This window comes from Aspergillus versicolor (assembly GCF_001890125.1).
Source record: "Aspergillus versicolor CBS 583.65 unplaced genomic scaffold ASPVEscaffold_11, whole genome shotgun sequence".
In the NCBI taxonomy this organism is placed as follows: domain Eukaryota; kingdom Fungi; phylum Ascomycota; class Eurotiomycetes; order Eurotiales; family Aspergillaceae; genus Aspergillus; species Aspergillus versicolor.
In genome coordinates, this window is record NW_024467534.1 from 816,715 (window position 1) to 840,541 (window position 23,827).

The following is a 23,827-nucleotide window of genomic DNA, read 5'->3' on the forward strand; positions in this document are numbered from 1 at the left end:
ACTAAACTCGATATAGACAAACAGACACCTGGGGCAGCAACATGTGGTCGTACGGACTACTTGTGCATTTGAGCATTATTGTATTCAGCGCAGACACAGAAAGCTTTTCCTTCTATATACATAGTCATTGAGGATTGACTACCCTCATTTAATCTGCCATCAATTTTCATAATGCACATGACCTCGAACATCACGCCATCCGTACTCCCGGGCCGTACGCCTTCCCCACAGCGCTCGCTAGGACGAAACAAGAGACAGTGACACAGGGTGCTAATTTCGCAATGAACAATCGCCTCCTCTGCAACGAACGGATAGCAGTCTCGGGGCGAGGATCGGCAAGAATCGAAAACATCGTCCATTATAACCCAGTAATCATGACAAGACAAATCCCGTCGGAAAAGTCAAAGTCATTGTAGAAGCAATCACACAATAATATCATGTCCACCCTGGAAACAAAAAACAAGAACGCAAAAAATTGTCAAATTCAGATGTGTTGTACAGCTATAAACCAGCTAGCTCAAGCCGCCATTTCGCCGAAGCTGCCGTTGATACCGAAGAATTGGAACCTAGAAAGTAGTTGGTAAGCAAGTGTAGATTCCTCAAAGAGGCGGGGGTCGACGTACCAGTCTTCCACGTTTAGAGTCGTGGGGGCCGTTGGACCGCTGCGAGAGCTACTGCTCCAATTGTCGTCTTGACTTGCAGTATCCATTGCTGCGCTAGCAACAGTGGCATCTATTCCTTGTATCGGCCAGGGTTGCTGGGGGTCCATTCCGTACATCTGCTGTGGTTGCTGCTGTCCTTGTAGACCGATTGCAGAGGGCATACTGGACAACATTTCTGGGCTTCCCTGTGCACCAGACAGGGAGTTTCGGGGTTGCATTTGGTGGGGAACCATAGACCGCTGGTCCAAGCCATGGGCTTGCAATTGTGATTGCATTTGGAGCTGCGGATCAACAGCCGCATTCTGAGGGGAAGTAAGCTCTGGGAAGATGGCAGTGCCGTCAGGGAACAGCTGGTCTGGCTGGAAGTTCTCCCAGAGTGAGGGAGAAAGATTAGGTGAAGTACGTGTGACAAGGAATAAATCAGGAGGCGTTGCCGGAAGAGAGAATTGATTGCCGAATGGAGTTGTCGGCCGCGTATTCGCGCGAGAGTTACCGGTTCCAGGAAGCCCTTCCTTGGGCGCAGTAGGAGATCCTTGGGGTAGAGGCAAGGTAGACTGTCCCAGCTCTCTGGAAGGCGTAGCGGCAGGCGTCTGAGGGCGAGATCGCTCGTAAGAGACTGGAGGCGTAGGTCCCCCGTTGGGAATTCCTATGTCCATATCATCAAACTTGCGCTTCGGCGGAGGATCTGGCCTCCTCGAGGACACGTGTTGTTGGTTTGGTTGATTCGGATCGTGCTTAACCTTCTGGTGTCTTCTCCCTGCGGCTTTCTGTAGACGCTCTTCCAGAACCTTGTTGCCCAAAATAGACTCGAACAAGGTATGCACCATCTTCGCAACAAGCCAAACTTTGGAAACATCTTTGAGTGCTTGCATGCAAATGTTGATCCTCTCCTGGCAGGTAGCCACGATTGAAGGCACAGATGACCGCATCTGGTAGACGTGCATGATAAGCGCTGAGAAAAGACTGTAGACAATGAACGCCGGGGTATAACGGATCTCGTTATGAGTCGATAGGTTTTCAACGATCGAAGTAATCATTCCAGCAGCTTGGAATGCAATAGTGCGTGATGGATACGCCATCTCTTCGACACGATAGCTACTGGGGACCGACGACGCCGGTGGCATGTGGGCTCGGTGCAACAAACAGAGCGTCGTGTAGTAGTTTGCGTGAAGTAGAGCCGCCCAGAAGTGATGCCGCTGGCGTTGCCAGCACACCTCCTTGGGGCAGTTCTGGAGCCAGTCCGCAAGTGCCATATCGGAGTGGGTCAGGTCCATGGCATTCATACGCCGGGACTTGGACGCCACCGAGTATTGTTGCGAGAGGACCAACCCCATGATTTCGCAGAGTTTAACATACTGCAGGAAAAATTGCACGTGTACGGGGTCCGGCGGATACTCAGCAGCCATGTCAAGTTCGTCTTCAACGAAATCGTCTTCCGTCAACATCCCAACATCTGCGTCGTCCGTGTTGATACCGATGGGGCGCCCCAAAGCCACAGCTACAGACCGATCTCTGGTGAAGAGAGTCCACCAAATCCGTTTCCATAACCGCTTGTCCGGTTTGCTGAGCTGCGAGGATTCCACGCTGCGGTGCATTCCGGAGCCTTGTGCAACAACTATCGCCACTCTTGTCCAGTAGAAGACGTTCTTGGTAACATCTTCAGGACCCTCCCAGTACCAGCCCAGGAGCACCAATGCTTGGACAATAGTGACTCGGTCATCTTCATAATTAGCGTCATACAGAGCTTTAGCTCGCTTGTAGAAGGTCATGGCAGCCGGAGTGGTCGAGCCGTTGGCGTCCATCAGTTGCCCGTTGGTACAAACCCTTGATCCGGCTAGGAGAATGGCCTGCAAAAGGAGCAAGGATGGAGGGTTTTTAGGGTCTCTGTATTGGCGCATAAAACGGCTGTGGTTGACGATGGGCACAACCGGTGCGACCCATTTGAAGTAGGCGTCGACTAATTCATCACACAAGGGTTTCGGGGGGAGCAAGAAAGCGCCGCGTTGGTGAAGGATGTCTAATTCGAGGTTGTCCAAGTCGGTGATCCTCGCACGGGAGCCACGAATGTTGGGGGGCAGCGGGTAATGCACAACGTCGGTCGTTCCATGGCGGTCCTGAACCAGCAGGGAAAGATTCGATGACTCGCCCAGATACGCGACCCTTCCAGCGTCTTTGATCGGTGCGCGGGCGAACTTCGGCTTCATGAACTGGGCGTACGTTTCATTCTGAGAGGCCTCCCGAGCGGCTTGGCTCTCTGTTAGTGTCGTCGGGGGCATGCCTTCGACGGCAACTCCGCTGTTCTGATAACCAAACGCATCTTTGCCAGGAATAGGTAGGGACTCTTCGCGTTTGTCTTGACTTTGGGACTTGTCATCGGTATCTTCGTTACTATTGGTGGAAGGAGGGTCAGTTGGAGGTGAGGGAAGAGGGCGTTGGTGTTGTCCACATACTCGCCAGTATCCTTTGACTTTGTTTGGTTCTTCTTGCGTTTCGGTGTAGGGATCTTGCATTCGATAGAGAAAGCCACACAGTTGGTACAAGGCACACCTAAACTGGCAGCATCGCAACGGACCTGTTCATGGAGGAAGAGACGTGGTCAGGAACCTTCTTGGTAGGGAAGGGGGAGGGGGAAGTGGGTAGTCCCGGTCGCAGCGGGACAGGGGGCAAAACTCACTTTTCGGGCATGGCAAGTCTTCACGAGAAAAAGAAAACAAAAAAGTCAGCCAAAATTCAACAGTAAAACACCAGGGTTGAAATGTGCTTCCATCCAGCATCAGGCAGTGACCCAGCACTGGCAGGCTGGATGCTACACCCCCAAAGCTGCGATGAACCGAGGTGCCGAGGCTGCAAAAGCTTCGCGTCACCCAGCTCGGAACAGGTTGGCTTACCTCGCAAGCACGCGACGCACGTTGTCTGTATAAAAAAGCGTTAGAAAAGACTACTCTTTTTCCAACATTTTCTTCAACTTCCCCCGCCAGCAAATTGTTTCGAGTCCCAGGGGCTCGACTCGAGGCGCCTTGCACAAAGAGGAAAAAGGCTAGTGCCCCACGTACAAGACACCCTCCACGCTGGCAGGTGCCAAAAAAAAGGAAGAAGAAGAAAATATCGGAACTCACCTCCTAAAACTCATTTGACCGTTTGCTCCAGCTCGTACAGCTATCCCCGATGTTCCCGTTGAGCCCGCTGTACTAGGAGTCGGGCTGGGTCTGGGTGCTAATGGATCCTGGATGATTCTTTCGCCGGCTGTGCTCATGGCCAAAAGGTATCCATGCAGAGATAATCGCGACGGTTGTGAAAGGGAGTAATGGGAGGATTGAGGGAATCTCGCGGGAATTCCAAGTGGTCGGGTAGTGGGAGGTCAGGTAGCAGGGGAGAGGAGTCGAGAAGAAGAGAACAGGGTCGCACGGCGCAAGTAATAGAAGGCGAGAGCGTAAAATAAAAGAAGAGGTACGATTAAATGCAGGGGAGCGACGAAACCGCAGGACGGCTCTTGTGCGTTAGAAGTTGGATAGGGAAGGGCTGTTACAGGATGAAAAGGTGAGGACGAGGAGCAGCCTATGGCGCAGGAGGAGAAACACGGGGACTGCCTGAGGGTCGGCGGGACTGCCAGGACTGGATCACTGGGCCCGGCAGCAGGGATGCCACGAACCAGACGCCACCCGACCGTGGATGGCCTGTCAGCACTCGCGGACGGGCAGGCAACTGTTGTTCTTCTGGGGCTCGCGCGCTGCTGCAGGTGATGATGGAGGGGAGGCAGAGAAAATTCGGGAGCCAGCGGGATTGCAGGGATTGCGCGCGCGAATGGCTGTTGAGTGGCTGTTGTGGAGGGAATGCAAATAAATTATAACGCCAGTGATAGAACAGCAGTAAGTCGGTAGCAGTCACTCCACGACTCCAGGGGGGAACACGCCAACGTTCTCTGGTTATGGGCAGAAAGGGCGGGGAGTGGCAAGAATAATCAGGTCGACCTCTGGGAACAGAATTGGGAACTTGGGGGGATCATCCAGACTTCAACAATCCTCAGCTCCCAGGGTTTGTGTGGAGATGCTTGGACCGTTGCAAAAGCCTTAGCAAGACCTTTTGACTCTCGCCAGACGGCGCTATTATCTGCAAATCCATCGTCCTAATGCCGATGCCTGCTGCTAGAGTCTTCTCGATAATGATGCGATGGTCAATCCAGAGACTAGCACGTACTAGCAATGCACACGGCCACTCTCTGTCCCCTGAATTTCATCCTGGCGAGCAATCAATCCCTCTTCCTTCTGTCTTGACTTCTGCCCCCGGCTTGTCGTGAAGCTGCTGGACTTAACATCCATGATCCAGTTCGCACTCCACAGCCAGTGGAGCCTGCACTGGAACTACAGGGACGACGCCGTATTCCCAATTTTCCAGGGCGGGACGAGGCGCGGAGGACTTACTACACTCGTCCGGGCGCCCACAGAGCACCGTCATCCGGAACGACAATGTTAAGGCACATCTACTGAAACAGCCGGGTTACGGACAGAAACCATCAATCCCGCTTCTAGAAATCCAATTCACGCCGCTCAACTCGGAGCTTTTATCAAACCCATTGAAGGGTATAGGCTCTCGGCATCTATCCATCCATATCTCAAACAACGGCTCCAGGATCTGCAGCGCATCGGGACTAGACTGGGGGTGGGAGGTTGAAACTTGAGGACGTGACACCCTTGCCGCGCCTGGTCATGGCTGCGAGATCCAAGAAGCCGCTGACACAGAGGACTTGGCCAGAACTTCTCGTCTGTGGGTATTGGACGATGGCCACTGATATGGTCTGTGTGCGCTGGTGGTGCTACCACAGGGACAAGAACAAGGTTGACGCGCTGGGGTGTACGAGTCGACTGTGGGGGATCTGACTATATCGTCCTCGTACAACAATCCTGCGCACAGATGCTAATACCCTGCTTCTACTACTAGTACTACACCGTACTATCAAGACGATCGAGATGGACAAGACGGGCGAGTTCTGGGATCCACCTAGCTCATCATCTCGATGAGTATCACGTCTAATCCCTGACTTTATACGTTTTACAACTTCCCAGTACTCATCTTGGTTCCCCAGAGCAGATTCATAGAGTCCAGACGCCAGGAGTCGTTCACCCGAAACCGTGCACTGTCATTGATTACGGTGGTCTATGCTCGGGATGCCACAAGTATACGGGAAGACACGGGCTCATAGACACGACCCCTGTCGGCCAGTCTATATTGAATTGTCAGCTAAGTTTAGTTTACGGAGGGACCGACAATCTGACAGGCTTGCAGCGAAGATCACCAGGTGCGGGCCCGAAAAGCCCTCATCGCAAGGGAGGATGTACCTTGCTAGCCGCGAGCCAAAGTCATGAGTCAAGTGACACTGCCGGCGAGAGCAAAGCAGAAAGGCCAATGATGATTGCAGACCTCGCAATCCCTTCCAAATTAGGCAGAAATCCCCCGCAAATACACTGCAGCAGAAGAGCAGAGCCGTTCCTGGATCCTTCCCCAGAGGCTGCGTGCATTGATGGCCCTCGTTTCCATGCGCATCCATGGATGTACTCCGTACGGGGTGGCAGGGGACGCACCGGCCACTCACATCCGTGCGCCGGACTCGCGATACACCCCGATCTCAGCCTAGTCAGGAAAGTCAGGAAGCGAGAGAGCGAAAACAGGGAAGACTGGAGAGGTGGTGGTCTGGGCGGTGGAGCCTCACCGTCGTCATCCAAAGTGCTCGTGATACCTCGGCTATTTTGGCTGCGTCTTAGTAAACTGTAAGCCGGGTTAATTAATATGCCAACACGGCAGAGAAAGGGATTCTTTAATCAAATCTAACGCATTGCGGGAAAATAGTGATGATAACCATTTCATCCTGCAAAGAGAATAATAGATCAATGTTGGAAATGCGGAGAGGGGGCCCTGGGGGCAGGTAGAGTCGCCGCCAGAGTGGTACACTATCGGAGATCTTCCCCGGAACACCTGGCGCTATCCAGAGTCCAGCCCTAGAGCCAAATTTTCGGGTCCAGCAAGCCGACGGAGCCAGAAAAAAAGTGCAAGATTCGGGTTATTATAAACATGCTATCTATATATATCACACATGTACATGTCATAGTGCTGGGGGACGGTGCCAGTCTCCGATCATACGGATCGATTGGCTCGTCACCCTTCTTCTTCAACACCATTCGGGATAGTTTTCGGATCCCCGGAGGCTGCCCCATTGACAGCGTCGGCAATTGAAGCCGTAACTGCACTAGTGCGAGACTCGAAATCAACCCCACTGATAAACACCTCACTAAGGAACTCAAGTCCCGCGACAAAGGTGCACAAGAAGCTCGCAATACAAAATTGGCTAATCGTGGTGCCAATGTCGAGCCAGGAGCCCTCATCACGGACCATGAAGAAAAAGTTCAAGGTCATGACATCGGAGATGGCCATCACAACCATGAACAAAGCACTGGGAGCCACCTCCAGCCGATGATTCAGAATACCCAAATTGGCGCTGATGACGGCAAAGGGTATAAGAATCTTTAGTATTAGCAAGGCACCCTGGTTAACAGGGTTGAACACCGGGTTGAGTCGGTTAACGCTTTCAAGGGAGAATGAGGATATTGATGCAATATTTCCCGTGCTGAAAAAGGCCGACTGCAGTAGAAAAAAGAAAAACAATGCTACGCGAGCATCTGACACACTAAGTGTGCGAAATCGGTACGTCTCACCCTTCACAACCGTCGTGGCATCGGTGCTTGCTTTTTTGGGTGCTGTAGTGGTCTCCTCCGGCGCCTGCGTGGCAGGGGGTTTCGCGGTATAGACGTACGTGGCGTGCTCTAACCGGACCCAAGTAAGGAGAGTCATGCAGAACACAAAGTAAAACAGACCCTCGTATGAAATGGTGAGGATTATGAATGTCGGCGCAAAGGTCAAGAAAATGACCATTAGGCGGTGCAGATAGTGGCTGTTAGGGTATCTTCGATGGGCAAATGGTAATATAAGTGAAGCAACTAAGGAGATGATGTCAGTCTACCAGTCACAAAATGCATGGAGGACCAGCTGGTTACACACCTAGAACGGCCCAGCCAACTACCTGATTTCCCAACGGAACACCTTGCTTTGCCTGGAGGGAGGCCGCGCTGGATCTTGTGATGATCAACGCCAGTACAACCATACCAAGCTATTATACGTCAGCACAAGAACCCTCATGAGTTTGGAAAGGAAGCTTTCGTACCTGCATTCCCATGATTACTCGCGAACCGTTTCTAGACACGGCTGCAGACTGGTGACTATGCCCGAGGATGTCGTCTTCAAATAATAAATACAGCAGGCCAGTGAGGAACATCAATGCCGCACCATACGTTCTGTAGCAAATAATTAGACAAGTGGGATCCCAAAAATGATCGAAGGTACACTTACATTGTGGCAATGTCTTCGACTTTGTTAGCAGGCAGTAGAGTGAAAACACTCATGAGGAGACAACCAACTGCCCATGCGCCAGAAACTGCTGCATATTTTCTCACGAATTCAATCCCGTAAGACAAAGGCCAAAACGCCCCCAAAATAAAGCAGAGAGTATAAATTTCTCTATAGGAATAAGAATGAACCTGGATCAATCGTAAGTGCCTGTCCTAAGCTTTTGGGTGGGGGGTAGTGCAACTTACCAATGCTTCCAGCACACCCACGAATATCAGCGACTGAAATCCAAACGAGACATGATCACCCGCGGAGCTCACATGTCCCAAAAGGATCTCACGCCCAGCGATAAAAGCCTTTCTCCGAGAGAAGACCTCCTCCCAAAAGAATACTGGAAAGAATCCGTAAAAGTAATACCTCCAAGAAGAACTCTGGTACCAAAAGACTGAAAAAAGGGCCACTAAAATTGACGAAAAGAAAACATTACTGGCGGGTGTCCTGTCAGAATCCGAGGTGCCATGTAGGACATGCAAGTCAATGACGGTAGTCAAAGCATATGCAATCCACCCCAGGTATCCGAAAGTGACAATCGTCCTCAGGAAAAGCCAATCATAGGTTTGGAGGTAGCGAAGCCCTTCCAGGGCAGTTTTGAACAAAGTCGCAGACTTTTCGATGGCCTCATCGTACGCACCCTTGTTAATCAGTTCGTGGACCCTTTCGAGCTGCTGCTCTACTGAGTTCCCTTCTTTGTCTGCGAAAGGCTCAAACGGTTTGTATCGGATCAAGGCGTCCCTCTTTTGCTCTTCCTTGACATGGTACATTTCCAAAACTTCCTGTGTATTGGCAAAGACAGCCAAAGCTTTATCCTTGGGTGAGGCATTGATATAGTCCAAAGGAAGCTGACCCACAGAGTTGGTGGGGAAATCAAGCCCAACTAAGTACGCCATTAGGGCGGCAACATCTGCCTGTTCGACGTCATTTCTCTGAACGTCGTGTAGATTCCAGTTAGATGATATGCCGTCTTCATGCCCTGAAAATGCATCAGCCTTGGGTCGCCTTGGGGTTGAAATACCCGACCCCCAGGCGACCAAAGGTGTCCTAGTGTTATCAGGATGACCATCTCCATGGCTGCCCCAGTCACTCATGCCGTGGTCTGCAGTGAAGACGAACGCTGTCTTGCCATCGCCGTAAAAGTTCTCCACGAGCCGTGAGATTTCCTTGACTCCTTCATCAACTAGCTTGATGTTGCGCAAGTACTCCTTGGAATAGGGACGGAATCCATGGCCTGTAGTGTCCAGTCCAAGAAGATGCAGGAAAAACACGATCTTATTTTCACGCAGCTTTGCATCCAACTCCGGGTCGCTCTTGGCCGAGGCGAACAGTTCCTTCACCCTGTCAAATACCCAGATATCGAGTGCCGTTGCATCACTTGTAAAGTCCTCATATTCCTCCGAGTATGTATCCGCATCGATCCTTCCAGGAACAGCGCCTTCTTTAAACATCGGAAGAATGTCAGGGCTCCCCCAGCTCCATGTATGGCTACTCCGGTTGAAAACGCTATCGAAGTTCACGGGATTCAGCTTCCACCCCGTTGCAACAGCGGACACATCCTCATATAGTCCAGCAATCAATGCGACATGGCCTGGGCGCGATTCGGTTGGGACTCGAGTATGGGAAATTCCGAAGGTCCCGTGGGACAACACGCGGGATCGGATGAAAGGTGCAAGGTGAACTAAATCGCCGCCCTCCACGTTTTCAGGGAGGTCCGGATCAGGCGATAGCTCGAAAGCCTTGTCTGCGCGCAATCCGTCGGCGACAAACAGGACGAGGCGTTTGGCGGGAGCTTCAACACCGGGGTCCCGCTGCACGCCGAATGACCGCATACCGCTCACTATCGGGCTGACGAAATAAATATCAAAAATTGAGTATGCATAGATAAGGTGAAATATCACCGCTAGGGTGAGGAACCCAGTACGACCGAGACGCGCCATGATTTCCCTTCAGAATCCCCGAGGGGGGAATAGGCCAAGCGAGTTAAGAGATCAAACCGTAGGACAGCGAGGGGCCGGGCGCCCAATTGACGACAGAAACGGGGATAGAAAGAATACAAGCTGAATGCGGTCGCAATGATAGGAGGCAGCGGCCAGCATCAGCGTATAAGCTCGCCTTTGTCGTTGTCTTGAGAGACCAGATGGCACTTTTTTCCCAAGGTTCCTGATGAGCTTCGGGGAACCTTGTTGGGGGGACGCCGGGCTCCACCAATCGGACACGCGAGATTCAACACGACGCGAATCCACTTACGAAGCTTAAAGTGTTCTACTGTAGCACTCCTGGATAGTATAATAAAAAAAAAAAAAACTTGGTAGCCTAAAAGGTGCTCAACATTGATACCTTGTTGGTACAAGGACCTCCGGGGCTGGTTCAGACAAAGAAAAGAAGAAACGGAAATGAATTCATCCACCCCCCTACACAAAAAGTACACTACGCCCATGCCTAGCCAGACAGCAAACCTCAAAATTGATATGCAAAACGCCGAGTCCTCATTCCAAACTCCTAGCAATGCAAATTCTACTTTTGCAATACTCATAGCCGGCTAATCTGACCCTGATCCCAAAACGTAGAAGTGATAAACCGCATCAGTTGCCCTGGCTTGCCCGTCGCTTTGTGAGGACGTCGATGACGCGTGCATAAAACTTGGAGGCCTGTTGGCGGACAAAAGTGATATCCACCGTAAGATATTCGGGAAGAATGTCAACCAGATCCCGATCTCGGCTCTCATCCAGGAGAGGGATGTACTGGAACTCCGCGGTCTCGAATTCTGCCGCCGTTGCATGAGGAACAATGAGCTTGAAATGAAGCGCTACATCAGGGTTAGTATTGAGGATAACTGGGGGAATAAGAGCAACACTCACTCCCATTGCTACCCGTCTGAATACAGTCATATAGGCTGTCTTCTTCCCGCTTCTTCACATCGCGGATGATAAGACCAGTTAGATCGCTATAAAGATCCTCCTTCAACTGCGCAAATTGTGCCGCATGCGCAGCTTCGGCAGAGGCTGCCGCAGTCGCTCGGTTGGCACCACCGCCCTTGATGGCACTACCAGGAGCCTTCACCGCGGCCTGTTCAAGTGTCGCAGCCGTGTTCCGCGCAGCAGCAAGCTTAGTCTGTAGCGCTTTAATTTCGGTCTGTGCGGCGGCGAGTTGGCTGTTTGACTGCTCGGCGTCTGACTTCAACTGATCTACTTCTGCCTCCCGCTCGTGTAACTCCTTCTGAAGCGAGCGGCTCTTCTGGCCTAAAGCCTTTTGAGCCTCCAGTTCCGTCTTCAGGGAGTTGACTAAGTTGTTCGAGGCTGCGAATAAGTTTTAGTATAAGCCTATTGGCATCGGAAGCACTACCTCAACATACCAGTCGTCATTCTTTCGCACTGTTTCTTCAGCTTTTCCATGTTAGTGTTCGCCTCGACAATCCCAATGTCTCTCAGGTTACGGTAACGGTTCTCTAGAGTATCGTATTTTTTGGTGAGGTCACCCAGTCTGCGTCGCAGCTCGGGCTCGCCGCCAGCTTTTTCATCTTCGGCTCCAGATATCCTCTTCAGCGGCGAGCCCTGTGATGCCCGCAGAGAAGATTGCCTTCGCTTCGTAGGGGACACAGATACGGGCTCTGGGACTTCCTCCTGGATGATGGTTTCCTCAACAATCTCCTGCACAGCCGGCTCAGCCTCTGGAATGTCTTCTTCACTCGGCGCGGTCACGGACTTTGGCCGTCTCCGCCCTGCTGGCTCGGGTTTTTTCTCAGGCTTCTCGGATTTCACGGCAGTCTTTTGTTGTCGCCCGCCCGTTGGGGTATACTGGAATTCGCCATCGGTCTCGACTTCTTTCTGCGCACCAGCCTTCCTCCTGCCTCGGGCAGGGGCGCCTTTTGTAGCTCTCGTGGGTTTTGACGTCTGCGCAGAATTGGCGGGCGCTCCGGTTGCATCGTCACCATCCGCTCCTTGTGAGGCGGCATCATCGCCAACGCGCGCAGATGTTTCCTGGTTTTCCGGCGCATCGTGCACCATCTGGCCAGAATTTCTGCTTCCCTTAGGGCGCCCCCTCCTTGTCCCTCTTCTCGTAACAGGCTCGGTCCCCTGGGGGTTCGGGGCCGCAGTTTCAGCAATTGGCTTAATTTCCGCTGACTTCGATCGAGGTCTCCCTCGCGTCCTCTTCGTTGGGCGCTCATCGTGGTTTTGGGCGTGATCAGCAACGGTTTGCATTACATCTTCGTCGTCAGATCCAGCCAAGCCAGAGAGGCTTGTAATGGCTTTCCGTTTAGGCATTGGGGGATAATATATAATTCGCAGTAAGATTGAGGCAAATTGACAGCGCAGGATGTGGGTTTATACAAACGACGGGGTGGACGCGATTGGTAACGGAAGCGGGCCTGACACGCGCGCCTTGAAAACACCGGAGCATGTGACATGCCAGCAGAGCCACAAGTCGAGCCGACAGAGCGCCACACTTGCTCCCGCCGAGTCGCCGACAGCCCGAACGACGTTTCCTCCAGACAACACCGCGTGCTGACTTTCGGGACGTTCGCTACTGCTTTTGGGAGTTTAATCGGAGTCGAACTATAGATATATTGGTTGATATCGGACTGTCATCTTTATCAAAGTTTATTATTCCGGATCAAGCTTCCGTCGGGCGACAACTCAACCCAACCCAGTCGAAGAACGCTCTTTCATCATGGCTTCAGCGCGTGGTCCACGATGGCAGCAGTTCCTCCAGGAGCTTGTCATGGTTGCAGGCACTGTAAGTTTTATTTCGTTTTGTTTGCGAACCCCCGCTTATGAGTTTCCTATAGTCAGCCTCTGCCTACTTCCTGATCCGCTATCTCCTCTCTCGCCTCGATTTCGACCCGGAAAGTCAGAAGAAAGAGGAGCAAAAACGTAAATCAGCTGCAATTCTACGGAAGTTGGATGGAGGCGACGAATCGGATGGAGCTACATTGGACAAGGGAGAGAAAAGGTCACGGCCAAAGCGCGGTGATCTTGTTCTAAACCAGTACGAACAAGCGATCGCGATGGATGTAGTAGCTCCAGATGATATCCCTGTATCATTCGAAGACATTGGTGGCCTAGAGGATATCATTGAGGAGCTGAAAGAGTCTGTGATATATCCTTTGACGATGCCTCATCTTTACTCGTCTACATCTTCACTTCTGACAGCACCTTCGGGAGTTCTGTTATATGGCCCTCCCGGTTGCGGGAAAACCATGCTTGCGAAAGCACTAGCTCATGAGAGTGGCGCCTGTTTTATTAATCTTCATATATCTACGTTGACGGAGAAGTGGTATGGTGATTCCAACAAGCTGGTCAATGCGGTATTTTCCTTGGCCAGGAAATTACAACCCTCGATTGTTTTTATCGACGAGATAGACGCGGTACTCGGCACCAGGCGGAGCGGCGAACATGAGGCGAGTGGGATGGTGAAAGCGGAGTTCATGACACACTGGGACGGATTGACATCAGCAAATTCCTCGGGAGAGCCTCAACGAGTCGTCGTCTTGGGGGCTACAAACCGGATGCAGGATATTGATGATGCTATCCTACGACGCATGCCCAAGAAGTTCCCTGTGACCCTGCCACCGGCTGCGCAGCGACTCGGAATCCTAAGTCTCGTGTTGAAGGACACGAAGATTGACCGCCAAAATTTCGACCTGCACTATCTTGTCAAAATGATGGCGGGTATGTCTGGCAGTGATATCAAGGAAGCTTGTCGTGACGCTGCCATGGTCCCAGTCCGGGAATTCATTCGACAGAAGAAGGCACAAGGCGCTCAAATCAGCTCCGTCAATCCAGACGAAGTTCGTGGCCTGCGTACTGAGGATTTTTTCTCTCGTGCCGGCGGTGTCAGGGTCGTTCCACCACCCACGCAAGTGCCAAATCCCGCTTCGTCGAGCAAAGCCAACTCCGAAAAGGAATGGAGTACAGAAGATGAAGCGGCGTCTGAGGGTGGGACACAGCCACCCGGCGAAATGGTCGAACCGCCGGAATGATAGAACAGACTGACCTATCGGCCGCCCGCATCGCTTGTATATATCAGCAAGGGAACTGGCGTTTCATGTGCTTCATTCTTGCTTGGATACGACTTCTCAACGATCAATGTGACCTCTAATACCCCAATGGCAGGCCCTAGTCCATTGATCTCTTGTATACAAGGCCACTTAATTCGTTGTTAAATATCACTGCCTTTAATACTGTCGGTAGAATGACTGTAAAATGTCTATAGAGCGTCTATTCGCTATGATGATTTTCAATGAAGTTGAATCTGGCTTTTAGTCCCAAGACGACACTGCGGAGCTCTCCGCCTCACTAAGTAGGACTAGATAACGGCCTCGCAGTACGTCCTCCGTACGGATAAGGCGGAACCAAACCAGGGATGCCACAGTTATTGCGTACTGCCGGTGAGTGCATATCCAGCTATGTATTCAGTAGTCGCAGTAACTATAGACCTGTAGCATTACTACTTGCTAGCACATAAAATGATTGATGCCGAGAATTATGGTTGAAGTGAAGGGATGTACTGTGTATCTTACTGTATCTTACCAGTGAGAACAGGCTTGTCGAGACTCACGGTTGGCAAAGCAATCAATAAGGCTGAATTAAAAAACGAGATGATTTTCTCCAGAAAGATTCCTCAGTAGTCCAATTGACCTTCTGCAGCGTATTGGCAATGGTGTCGCAATCTGTCAACATTACCTAAAAGATTGTCGGCTTCGAAACACGGCCCCCCGCTATAGCTAAACGAAGCTGGGAGTCGTCATCCTGCCCAGGGGACTAACCTCCAAACTCTTGCCGCATCCCGCTCCCCAACCTCCACTCCTCCGTCACTGCTGGGTCACCATTTCGAAGCCTCCGCCCTTACCTTTCGTTAGAATATCTCAGCATTCGATTCTCTTCGTCCCGTCCCGCTGACGCACCGCCCCGGCCCTCCGCAACCACCACGCTCGGCTCGGGCGGAATCCAGACTAATAAAGGACACGGACGCGATAGAAGACACCGCATGCCGAATGCTCTATCATAGGGGCGTCCGATGGCAAACTGTGCCCCGGTGGTCTCCAACGCAGCGTTAGCCACTCTCCGGAGAGTCAACGGCACCCCGTCTACTCTTCCAAACGTCCCTTCCCCTATCGCCTGGGATGAGTTCCAGAAGCGGCTCCGCCGATACCTTCACCCAGCGATCTACTTCTACCGTCCGCCCCCGCCGTTTACTTTCATTTACAGACGATGAAGAAGATAGCATTGGGCGACAACCTTCGTCCTCCGGTCTCTCTACGATGCGCTCGTCGGAGTTACCCTCCCTCCGCTCGCGTGGCGCGACACCTTCACCTCGGCCGTCTCGAACCGTTTCACCGATTCCCAAGGGCCATCCTTCACGAGTCACGCAGCCCAACGGCAGCTCTCAGCTGGGGAATTCATTAGGTGGGTTTCATCCCAGTGGAAAATACCAGGATCCGTTTGCTGAGTCGTCGCGAGCTGCTGTAGACTTTCTAGATGCATCCTGGTCGTCGCTACAAGGTATAGCATCATCGCTTCTAGGGAGTGATACTACTCGTCCGACTTCGAACGGAGCCCCACGATCTCATACTAGAAAACCGTCACGGCCTGATTATAACTCGCGAATTCAGCCCCGAACGCCGTCGGCTTCGACATGGGGCCCATCGGGGTTGTCCACACCGGAAATCGGCGCCGGAACACAAGAGGACAGACAAGCGATGGTCCAGGCAAAGAAGATGGAGGCATTGTTACTAGCGGACACAGATCCGAGCTGGGATCTTAACTCCCGGCGCAAACGGCGCGATTCTAATGACCGTCCGGCCAGACCGGACATCGATCCAGACCAAGATGAGGAGGCGCTGGTATACGTGCATCAAGTGCAGCCCACAGACAGCATTACTGGCGTCACGATAAGATATGGCTGTCAGCCAGCAATATTTCGCAAAGCGAACGGTTTCTGGCCTACTGATAGCATCCAAGGTCGAAAGACTGTACTCCTACCAGTTGATTGTTGTTCGGTCAAGGGCCGGCCTATCCAACCCCAGGGAAATACGGATCTTTTGCAAGAAGCTCCAAGCCGTCGGTCCATAGAAGACCCAAGCGGGAGCTCCATTGTCCCAGCACCTTCGCCTGCCTCTTCAAAATTCCCAAAAGACCCAGAACGAACCAGCGTTGACACGGAAGCCGAAAGTGACCAGGTATGGAAGCATGAGTCATGGGTGCAAATTGACGGGTTCCCTGCGCCTGTTGAAATTGGTCGTGTTGCTAGGCGAGCACTCGGCTTCTTCCCCCGTACCAGACGGAAATCACTTTGTTATAGCGACACTGAACCCGTGCGAGGCCGAGAGCAAGCACCAATTATTTCAACAGCGTCATCGCCCATTCAGCCGGCTTCGCCGCAACATGAACATCGATCTGATCGGCTCCACGTAGGCTCGCCCAAACCAAGAATTCCGGGAGGCCCAAGACCGGGTGGTGGACATAGACGCCAGCGAAGTGGGCTGGAACTTTCAGGACCGGGCGTAGGCACTCTTGATCGCAGTACCAATCTACCTGGACCAGCTATGGATGGCCTGAGCAAGTTCTTCGCCCAACATCTGCCTACCTTGGCACCAAAACAAGCTCCACCGAACTTTGAGAGTCTTGGCGAGAATTCATCAACCGTGACCTCCAGCAATTCAAACAGCCTGGATAATATTGGCGGTGCTGTTGAAGGCTGGGTTAGAAAGATGACAGCTCGGGCAAAATCTAGCATCACTGATCTCCAGCAAGGAACATCCAACCAGCAAGATCACGGCCGGCCTCAGGAGTCCAGAAGGAGAGGATTCGGCGACCTTATTGAGCTTGATGATGGGATGGAGCCACGGAATTCGTCTGGCCTCCTCTCGGGGCCAAGCTGGAAGCCAGATTCAAACCGATCGAGCTCCAGCATTGCTAACGGAGCAAACCTGAGGGGGCGAATTCCCAGCGCTTCACCCAGCACGAGCAGGACTCGTACTGGCTTCGACAGATATAAGGACGATTGAAAATATTGCGCCCTTATTATATGTCACGCACGGCCGCTTTAATTTGTTTGATACCACCCTTCCCAAGATATAAACCCGTTAGTTATACGCTTCGAGCATAGCACGGCGTAGCAGGACCCTGCTTTGGTTTTTATTGCTTTGATATCAGGATATGTGCTTTCTCTGTTTCATATTGTGTACCTAGATTATGACGGTCCATCCTCGGAGGCCTCAATCTTTCTGTCCCAGTCCAGCATAATCTTCACGCAGTGAAGATCCATGGAGGCCGCCGGTCGTGCCCATTGCTAAAGGCGTGTATGCTAGCTAGAATAATCCGCTTTGTTTGGCGTCCATCATCCGTCGAGCTAATTGTCAATTTAAATCAACAATCCCTAACTTATCAGACTAGCATTTCAAGCAGCCTCTGGTCTGTGTTGATCCGGATAAATTCCTCCGCGTAGAAGGAACTAGTGAGTCCATCGCAACACATCCTCAACTTCTTCCACCTATAATCTTCCTTCCCCCGCATCCCTGGATAATTTCCCCAGTATCTCGCCTCCATTACACAGAACTCCTAATCAACATGAGAACGTCCAGCCTTGACGGGATTCAACTCTTTCTCCACCGGACTCGGGCCCCTGCACCATTCAGACAGCAGCAACAATAACATAAGTACTGCTCATGGATCATCATCTACCCCGGCCCATATCCGCAAAAAAAGTAAAGACAGAGACAACCATTGGAGATGCGGTATTGCCTCTCAGCAATTCCCTGGCTCGCCCTTCTGGCTATCAAAAGTTTACCTCTTCAAGCCTCCGCATACGCATTGAGTCCTAATCCCGTAGTGACTATCCCCAATGGCTCTGGGTCCAAGGATACAACTGCCTTCATAGGTCGCTCTCTTCCCCAATTTGACCAGGAGCTCTTCCTCGGGATCAAATATGCAGACGAGCCGGTTCGATTCACACCATCAGAACTGAAGACGACCTATGCTTCGAATGATAGCGATCTGGGACTGGTCCATCATTCGTCTATACAGGGAACAGTGCACTATAATGCCTCGCAGTACGGATATGAGTGTCCTGGGTATGGGTCTGACACAACGACGCTCTTGCAGATGGGCCTAATCCAGATGAACGAGGATTGTCTCAATCTGAATATCGTTCGACCGAAGAAAGAGGCTGGGAGTGGCGAGCTACTACCTGTTATGGTGTGGATATTTGGTGGTGGATGGCAGCAGGGGGCGACGGCTGATCCGAGGTATGGTCTTGACTCGAAGACGGTGGAAAAGGCCGGCCTCTAATGCTGGCTTCGTTAGGTATAACATGACCTATATCACCCGGCAAGCAGCACTAAACGGCAAGCCTATCTTGGGTGTCTCGATAAATTACCGCGTTGCCGCGTTTGGGTTCTTGGATTCGGAGGAAGTTCGAGTATGTCTCTGTCAACACATCCCCTTTCAAGTCTGGGACTCATGGTTCAGGCTTCCGGGAATAATAATCTAGGCCTTCTGGATCAGCGGGTCGCCCTGCGTTGGATCACACATAATATCGAGGCCTTCGGCGGAGACCCTGACAAGGTCACAATATGGGGCGAATCGGCGTAAGTCATTCTATTGGATATCCAGGATCGACCCTAACGTATAGCAGGGGTGCATATAGCGTAGGCGCTCATCTAGTAGCCAACGACGGCGATAATGAGGGCTTGTTCAGAGCTGGTATGATTGTTTCTGCATTGCAGTTCCTAGAAAGTTAACCGAATGGTAGCAATCATGGAGTCTGGAAGCGCAGTCGGTCCTCCGTGGAATGGCACAGATTGGCACCAACCAATGTACGACCGAATCGTGGATGAAGCAGGGTAGGCCGTGTCAGGTGCAATTGAATATCGGAATCACTTCTAACTAGCACAGATGCTCAGCCTCGTTGGACACGCTCCAATGCCTCCGCGAGGTTCCATTTGACAAACTATATGCAGTGGCATTTGAAGGTTTAGAATGGTTCGCGGCCGTTGACGGCACGTTTATCAAAGAGTATCCCCAGATCAGTATCACGCAGGGCCGACTCGCCAAGGTGCCTATTCTTGTCGGGTCAAACACCGACGAGGGCGTCAGTTTTGGTACTACAGGCGTCGATACTGACGAAGACTGCGTTGCGCAACTTATCTGTATATACCCTACCTCCCACATAACAAGAGCCAGCCACTAACGTAGTTTAGCATCGAAGCGATGGGTTCTCACTCCTGAACAAGCTACAGAGCTCATAACATACTACCCCAATGATCCGACAGTTGGATCCCCCTATGGCTGGGGCAACGTCACCTGGCCTGAGCTAGGACTGATGTATAAACGGTACTCGTCCATGGCCGGTGACATAACCATGGCAGCCCCTCGACGTCTCCTCGCGGCGACCATGGCTAAATACGAGAAGTCCGTTTACTCTTACCGGTGGGACGTAGCGGCTCTTAATGAGACGAGCAATATCGGCGTGAATCATTTCTCCGAGGTGCGTAGGCAATACTCGAGTCTACCCGATCAAATCCTGACCATCTTTTCATTATAGATACCCTTCGTCTTCGCGAATCCAGTCCAAAACATCACAAAATTAGGGGACGACCCTGATCGCTTAGATCTCGCGAATCTGGCAGCACGCATGTGGACGTCATTTGTGGTGGATTTGGATCCAAATGGACACGGCGGTACTTCCCCCATCTTTACTGATGACATAGCATATCTCTCTAACTCTCACAAGCACTTAATATCCCGAAATGGCCACGATATCCGGCAAAGTCCAGCTCGAACTCAAGTAGTCCGTCGAACTTCGTCTTCCGCCTACCCAAGGGCCAAAGCTATGTTGAGAAAGACGATTACCGGGTGGATGGGATGGCCTACATTAATACAATTCCGCGATAGGCTCTATTACAATTGTACGTGTTGGTCCAGTCTTAGCCTGGTCACTACGCTCTCTATGAGATATAGAAAATATCACCGAAAGAAGAATCAAATTCTCCTAGGACTCATATTCAAATGGCTCTCTGATGTCTGCTCGATACCAAATTAATAACTCCTGCAAGCTCCAAACAAACTATTCTCACAATCAGAAAAAGCAAGTATCTTGTCCAACGCCTCAACAAGCATCATCATAAGCATGCTAAACAGGTTTCCCAAGAATATTCTTCAATTCAACCTCGCTATCAGATCATATCAGCAATTGTCATCCTTTCAAAAGAAAGGAAGATCAAAATGGACGACGTACAACACCAGCCCTGAATTGGGCGGGATCAGCCCAGGGAATCCCTTTTTGCCATACCCATAATCACTATACAATAAGTCAGAAATACGAGACCACCACAAACCACTAGTAATGGAGGAGCAGCAACTTAGAATATACAATATGAGACCAACGTACCTCGAAATTGTCAAAATGGCCTTCTCGCCGAGCGTCATCTGCTGCACGCCCTCGTCCCAACCTGATATCAACCAGCACTAATATAAGCCTCTCTTTCTCTCTCTGCTGACGCGACGAACATGTAAATAACCAGGTTAAAAGCCTACCAATGATAACCTTTCCAACACCAATCTCCGTCTTCAGCGGGCCCCGGCCCTTCGATGTATCGAACCTATTGAGTAGATAATAAAATGTACCAAGTCAGACACTCTGGTACTCTTCATCATTTTTCTCTTTCATTTCACCCCGTCTGATCGTACGTACTGGGTGCCCATGAAGTAGTGGTCGGCACCACTTGACTCATCATATAAACAGCCTCTGTACTCGATGATCACCGTGTCGCCTTTCTTGGGGCTGTCGCGGCCGTTTCCTGGCTGGAGGATTGTCTTTGTAACGCCGTGTAGTATGCCCATTCTAATCTGTAGTGGGTGATCTGTTCTGCTTGTATAGGACAATACTCATGGGATATAAGCCGAAGAGAGGAGGGGCAAGGTAATTAAGAAGGGAAATACAGATAGAGTGGGGGGATGTAACCAGTTTTGTAGCTTAGGCAGAATTACTACCCGGCATTAATGCTGGTTAATATCGGGTTTTCTTATTCATGATGCGACTTATTTATGGGAAGGAATCCGGCCGATACCAGCCTGCGAGTATACTAATCGTTCGTAGTTAGTTGGAGGGATTCTTCAGGCTTAGTACCCAAGCTAGCCAGTCTGGTATCTATGCAGATTCTCCGCCGCGGTTCAGACAGCGGTTGGTCGGGAGACAACCAAGCGAAGGATGCGATTTCGTGATTTTACGGTGTAGGGTGGTTGATCGACAGGATTCCACGTTGTGTCTCGCTATCATCTGCCTCAGTCCACGCACGTTGGTCGACAGCCCAGTCGGGCTGTTTGGCCTCTAGAATTGTTCTTCAACTAGGGTGCGGTGGTCGGTTTTAAAGCCAGCTTGGGAGGCTGACGAAACAATTATATTGGAGCTATAGACAGCAACTGTTGTCGTTGTTCGACATGGGCGATATCGGCGAAGGGGTGAGCTTCACCTCTTCCATCAACATCATAGTGGCAAGGTGGACTATCCATCGTTTGTCGAGTAAACGAAGCCTGTACCATCAGGATACACAGGTAGTATCGCTTACTACTAGCGCAGAGATGTCCACGTATAAATAGGCCTTCCACGCCCATTCAAAATAAGAAATTATGCACTTCTTTTCCCAAGTTGATCCGGGAGTCTTTCCACCGTCATCCCGACATTGAAGAGCTGTTGGCTTTCCTACTTTCCTTCCCAAAAGCTCATTTTCTTCACCTCGTCCACAGACGCGGACTTGATGAGCGTGTGAGGAAATCGGCTATCAGCCGCGGATTCGGTCTCGCCTTCAGCTCTGAGATCGAGATAATGCAGCGTGGTAATTTCCGTCTTCTCAATGAAATCCAGCACCCGGAGGTAATTCAGCCCAACCTGATCCAAACCGTGACTATCGTCAGACAAACAGAAACGGCCTCCACGGGCCAAAAACTCCTATCGATGTCCGATTAGCACCTTATCTTGCATGAAGAACCCTTGCACATGACTGCATCCACCAGATGCAGGAAAAGAACAAAAATAAAGAAACCGACTTACCTGGCAAATCTCAGCCTTGGGATAAGGCTCACTCATACCCTTCCGCAGCGCAGCAGAATTCAGCTCCAGGATGCCCCCATACCCAGCCACGTAGTCCAAATTGCGCAAGATCCGCTCCCAAACCCCGGGCCATTGCTTGAAGCTCCGGTCAGGACCATCGCTCTTCAGGCGGATGAGATCGAAGTGCCCGACGACCAGCGGCTTCAGCTGCTGCAACATATCCAACTGCTCGTCAAAGTAGGCCTCGAATAAGCGTTCATCCGAGCCGCCGGCCAAGTCGCGCGCATTCTCATACATTTCGCGGTCATAGTCGATCGGCACGGTCCGCGTGTGGTGGAGAGAGCCCATAAAGAACTCGAACGGGAACGCCTTCAGCGACGTCTCAACTAGGGCCCGCGACTCTGGTCGGATCCAGTCGATCTCAAACCCGACTATAATCTGGATCTGATCGGCGTACTTTGCTCGGAGCCGGGTTGCCTCGTGGAAGTAGTCAGCCTCGTTGGCAATCATCCATGACCCTGTTTGGCCAGATTCAATCTATGTTGGATGTTAGAAAAAAGCACATATACACATGCGTTGGTTAGGCCGTGATGCGTTTAGATAAGGCATTTTCCTCGTTCCCTCTTCTCAGACTCTCCTCGCGGAGTAATTGCTTTTTTGCCGACGTCCTCCCCACGCCAGGCTTGCTAGGACACGGCCGGACACGACATATCAGGACAGGACGGGACCCAAATACCTCTTCTGGATAATAATCAAGTTCTCCACGGGGCATGTGCTCCGTTAAGCAAAATACTTTGAACTTTTTGGCTATAGCCAATTGGATGACTTCTTCGAGGGAGTCTTTTGCGTGGCCAGGGCAGAATTGCCCTGAATGGCTATGGTGTGAAAATGGCATAATGGCCGGGGATATCAACGAGCCGGGGACAGGTTCAGATTGGTTCTGAGCTTGTAGGATTAATATATCGAGCGGAAATTGGGACAAAGAGCGGGATAGACAAGCAGCCTATGCTTGATGAGGTCAACTTACGGTACAAAATGCCCCGCGCGGGGATAACGATCTGGATGTTGGAGGCAAATGAAGGCAGGTTAGGAGCGCTATCAAATAGTAAACAGATCCTTCCCAGATATTTTTACTCTTTAATTGGGATTTTGAAGATGAAGTCAGACACGGAGGAGTGTTACAGGGAATTAAAAATGGAGATGGGTTTGGGTAGTGACGCGGTAACTTCCACCGCCACCGCAGCGTGCAGCGACTGCACTATAAGGTCTATAAACACGCCATTTTAGGGAAAAGAAATAGGGCTAAACATGAATTGGTCATTTACTGGTGTTAACTATGCACACGGAGGCCTAATACTCCATATGTAGCATTCACACAATGTCTATAATGCCCACCAGCACGACCCCAGAAATCTGTCCATTTATGCCAAACATCGCCTGGAATATACCGACAACGCAAGACAGGAGTTTCCTCGGTCCCATTCCAGCATCCAGACATATTCCAATGGCACGGGTTGTGCTTCAGCACACAAAGTCGCCAGGCAAGCGCTAGGTGGGTGGGGGATAGAGTATTTTCTCCATACAAGCTTGCCCCATTGCCGGTCTCAGGACGCGAGAACTTTGCAGCGTGGTTAACCGGGTTTATGGCCGTTCCCAACCGGGTCAAGTAG

The 23,827-nt window shown here is 51.3% G+C and overlaps 8 protein-coding genes across 8 annotated transcripts; 3 read left to right on the plus strand and 5 right to left on the minus strand.

Moving 5' to 3' along the window:
* Positions 1-517: 517 nt before the first annotated feature.
* Positions 518-3,915, minus strand: farA (CeGAL family transcription factor; the record flags this gene model as incomplete). The annotated part of the gene is made up of 6 exons (XM_040807708.1): positions 518-566; positions 624-3,050; positions 3,113-3,234; positions 3,337-3,354; positions 3,551-3,575; positions 3,779-3,915. 6 exons carry the CDS (start codon positions 3,913-3,915, stop codon positions 518-520), a joined length of 2,778 nt encoding a protein of 925 aa, XP_040672563.1.
* Positions 3,916-6,809: 2,894 nt separating this feature from the next.
* On the minus strand, positions 6,810-10,045 carry ASPVEDRAFT_56339 (mannose-ethanolamine phosphotransferase MCD4; the record flags this gene model as incomplete). The annotated part of the gene is made up of 5 exons (XM_040815194.1): positions 6,810-7,648; positions 7,710-7,818; positions 7,873-8,002; positions 8,058-8,245; positions 8,303-10,045. 5 exons carry the CDS (start codon positions 10,043-10,045, stop codon positions 6,810-6,812), a joined length of 3,009 nt encoding a protein of 1,002 aa, XP_040672564.1.
* A 645-nt stretch (positions 10,046-10,690) lies between these two features.
* On the minus strand, positions 10,691-12,370 carry ASPVEDRAFT_88088 (putative chromosome segregation protein (Pcs1); the record flags this gene model as incomplete). Its single annotated transcript, XM_040818233.1, has 3 exons — positions 10,691-10,914; positions 10,967-11,404; positions 11,461-12,370. The coding sequence occupies 3 exons, from the start codon at positions 12,368-12,370 to the stop codon at positions 10,691-10,693; spliced, it is 1,572 nt and encodes a 523-aa protein (XP_040672565.1).
* A 406-nt stretch (positions 12,371-12,776) lies between these two features.
* On the plus strand, positions 12,777-14,088 carry ASPVEDRAFT_140931 (protein-degrading AAA family ATPase MSP1; the record flags this gene model as incomplete). Its single annotated transcript, XM_040807701.1, has 2 exons — positions 12,777-12,842; positions 12,895-14,088. The coding sequence occupies 2 exons, from the start codon at positions 12,777-12,779 to the stop codon at positions 14,086-14,088; spliced, it is 1,260 nt and encodes a 419-aa protein (XP_040672566.1).
* A 1,143-nt stretch (positions 14,089-15,231) lies between these two features.
* ASPVEDRAFT_140105 (putative LysM domain protein) lies at positions 15,232-17,115 on the plus strand (the record flags this gene model as incomplete). Its single annotated transcript, XM_040807629.1, has 1 exon — positions 15,232-17,115. One exon carries the CDS (start codon positions 15,232-15,234, stop codon positions 17,113-17,115), a length of 1,884 nt encoding a protein of 627 aa, XP_040672567.1.
* A 724-nt stretch (positions 17,116-17,839) lies between these two features.
* On the plus strand, positions 17,840-20,002 carry ASPVEDRAFT_88091 (putative triacylglycerol lipase (LipA); the record flags this gene model as incomplete). Its single annotated transcript, XM_040818234.1, has 9 exons — positions 17,840-18,354; positions 18,413-18,527; positions 18,578-18,696; positions 18,744-18,811; positions 18,861-18,951; positions 19,004-19,257; positions 19,309-19,595; positions 19,653-19,788; positions 19,842-20,002. The coding sequence occupies 9 exons, from the start codon at positions 17,840-17,842 to the stop codon at positions 20,000-20,002; spliced, it is 1,746 nt and encodes a 581-aa protein (XP_040672568.1).
* Positions 20,003-20,075: 73 nt separating this feature from the next.
* ASPVEDRAFT_46156 (FKBP-type peptidyl-prolyl cis-trans isomerase) lies at positions 20,076-21,161 on the minus strand. Its single transcript, XM_040813486.1, has 5 exons — positions 20,802-21,161; positions 20,645-20,709; positions 20,499-20,559; positions 20,346-20,408; positions 20,076-20,280 (listed from the first exon to the last, which is right to left on the minus strand). The coding sequence occupies exons 1-5, from the start codon at positions 20,948-20,950 to the stop codon at positions 20,241-20,243; spliced, it is 378 nt and encodes a 125-aa protein (XP_040672569.1). The 5' UTR covers positions 20,951-21,161; the 3' UTR covers positions 20,076-20,240.
* Positions 21,162-21,462: 301 nt separating this feature from the next.
* Positions 21,463-23,368, minus strand: ASPVEDRAFT_46158 (histidinol-phosphatase). The gene is made up of 4 exons (XM_040813487.1): positions 23,185-23,368; positions 22,894-23,097; positions 22,158-22,694; positions 21,463-22,055 (listed from the first exon to the last, which is right to left on the minus strand). Exons 2-4 carry the CDS (start codon positions 23,050-23,052, stop codon positions 21,810-21,812), a joined length of 942 nt encoding a protein of 313 aa, XP_040672570.1. The 5' UTR covers positions 23,053-23,097; positions 23,185-23,368; the 3' UTR covers positions 21,463-21,809.
* Positions 23,369-23,827: the final 459 nt, after the last annotated feature.

Excerpts from the sequence above, each read along its gene's own strand:
- ASPVEDRAFT_46156 (XM_040813486.1), bottom strand. The coding sequence starts at position 20,950 with ATGGGCATACTACACGGCGTTACAAAGACAATCCTCCAGCCAGGAAAC. Across the intron at positions 20,710-20,801 it reads CACTACTTCATGGGCACCCA|GTTCGATACATCGAAGGGCC; the intron begins GTACGTACGATC and ends TCTACTCAATAG. Across the intron at positions 20,409-20,498 it reads GCCATTTTGACAATTTCGAG|TGATTATGGGTATGGCAAAA; the intron begins GTACGTTGGTCT and ends CTTATTGTATAG.
- ASPVEDRAFT_46158 (XM_040813487.1), bottom strand. The coding sequence starts at position 23,052 with ATGCCATTTTCACACCATAGCCATTCAGGGCAATTCTGCCCTGGCCAC. Across the intron at positions 22,695-22,893 it reads TTGATTATTATCCAGAAGAG|ATTGAATCTGGCCAAACAGG; the intron begins GTATTTGGGTCC and ends CATCCAACATAG. Across the intron at positions 22,056-22,157 it reads CCAAGGCTGAGATTTGCCAG|GAGTTTTTGGCCCGTGGAGG; the intron begins GTAAGTCGGTTT and ends GGACATCGATAG.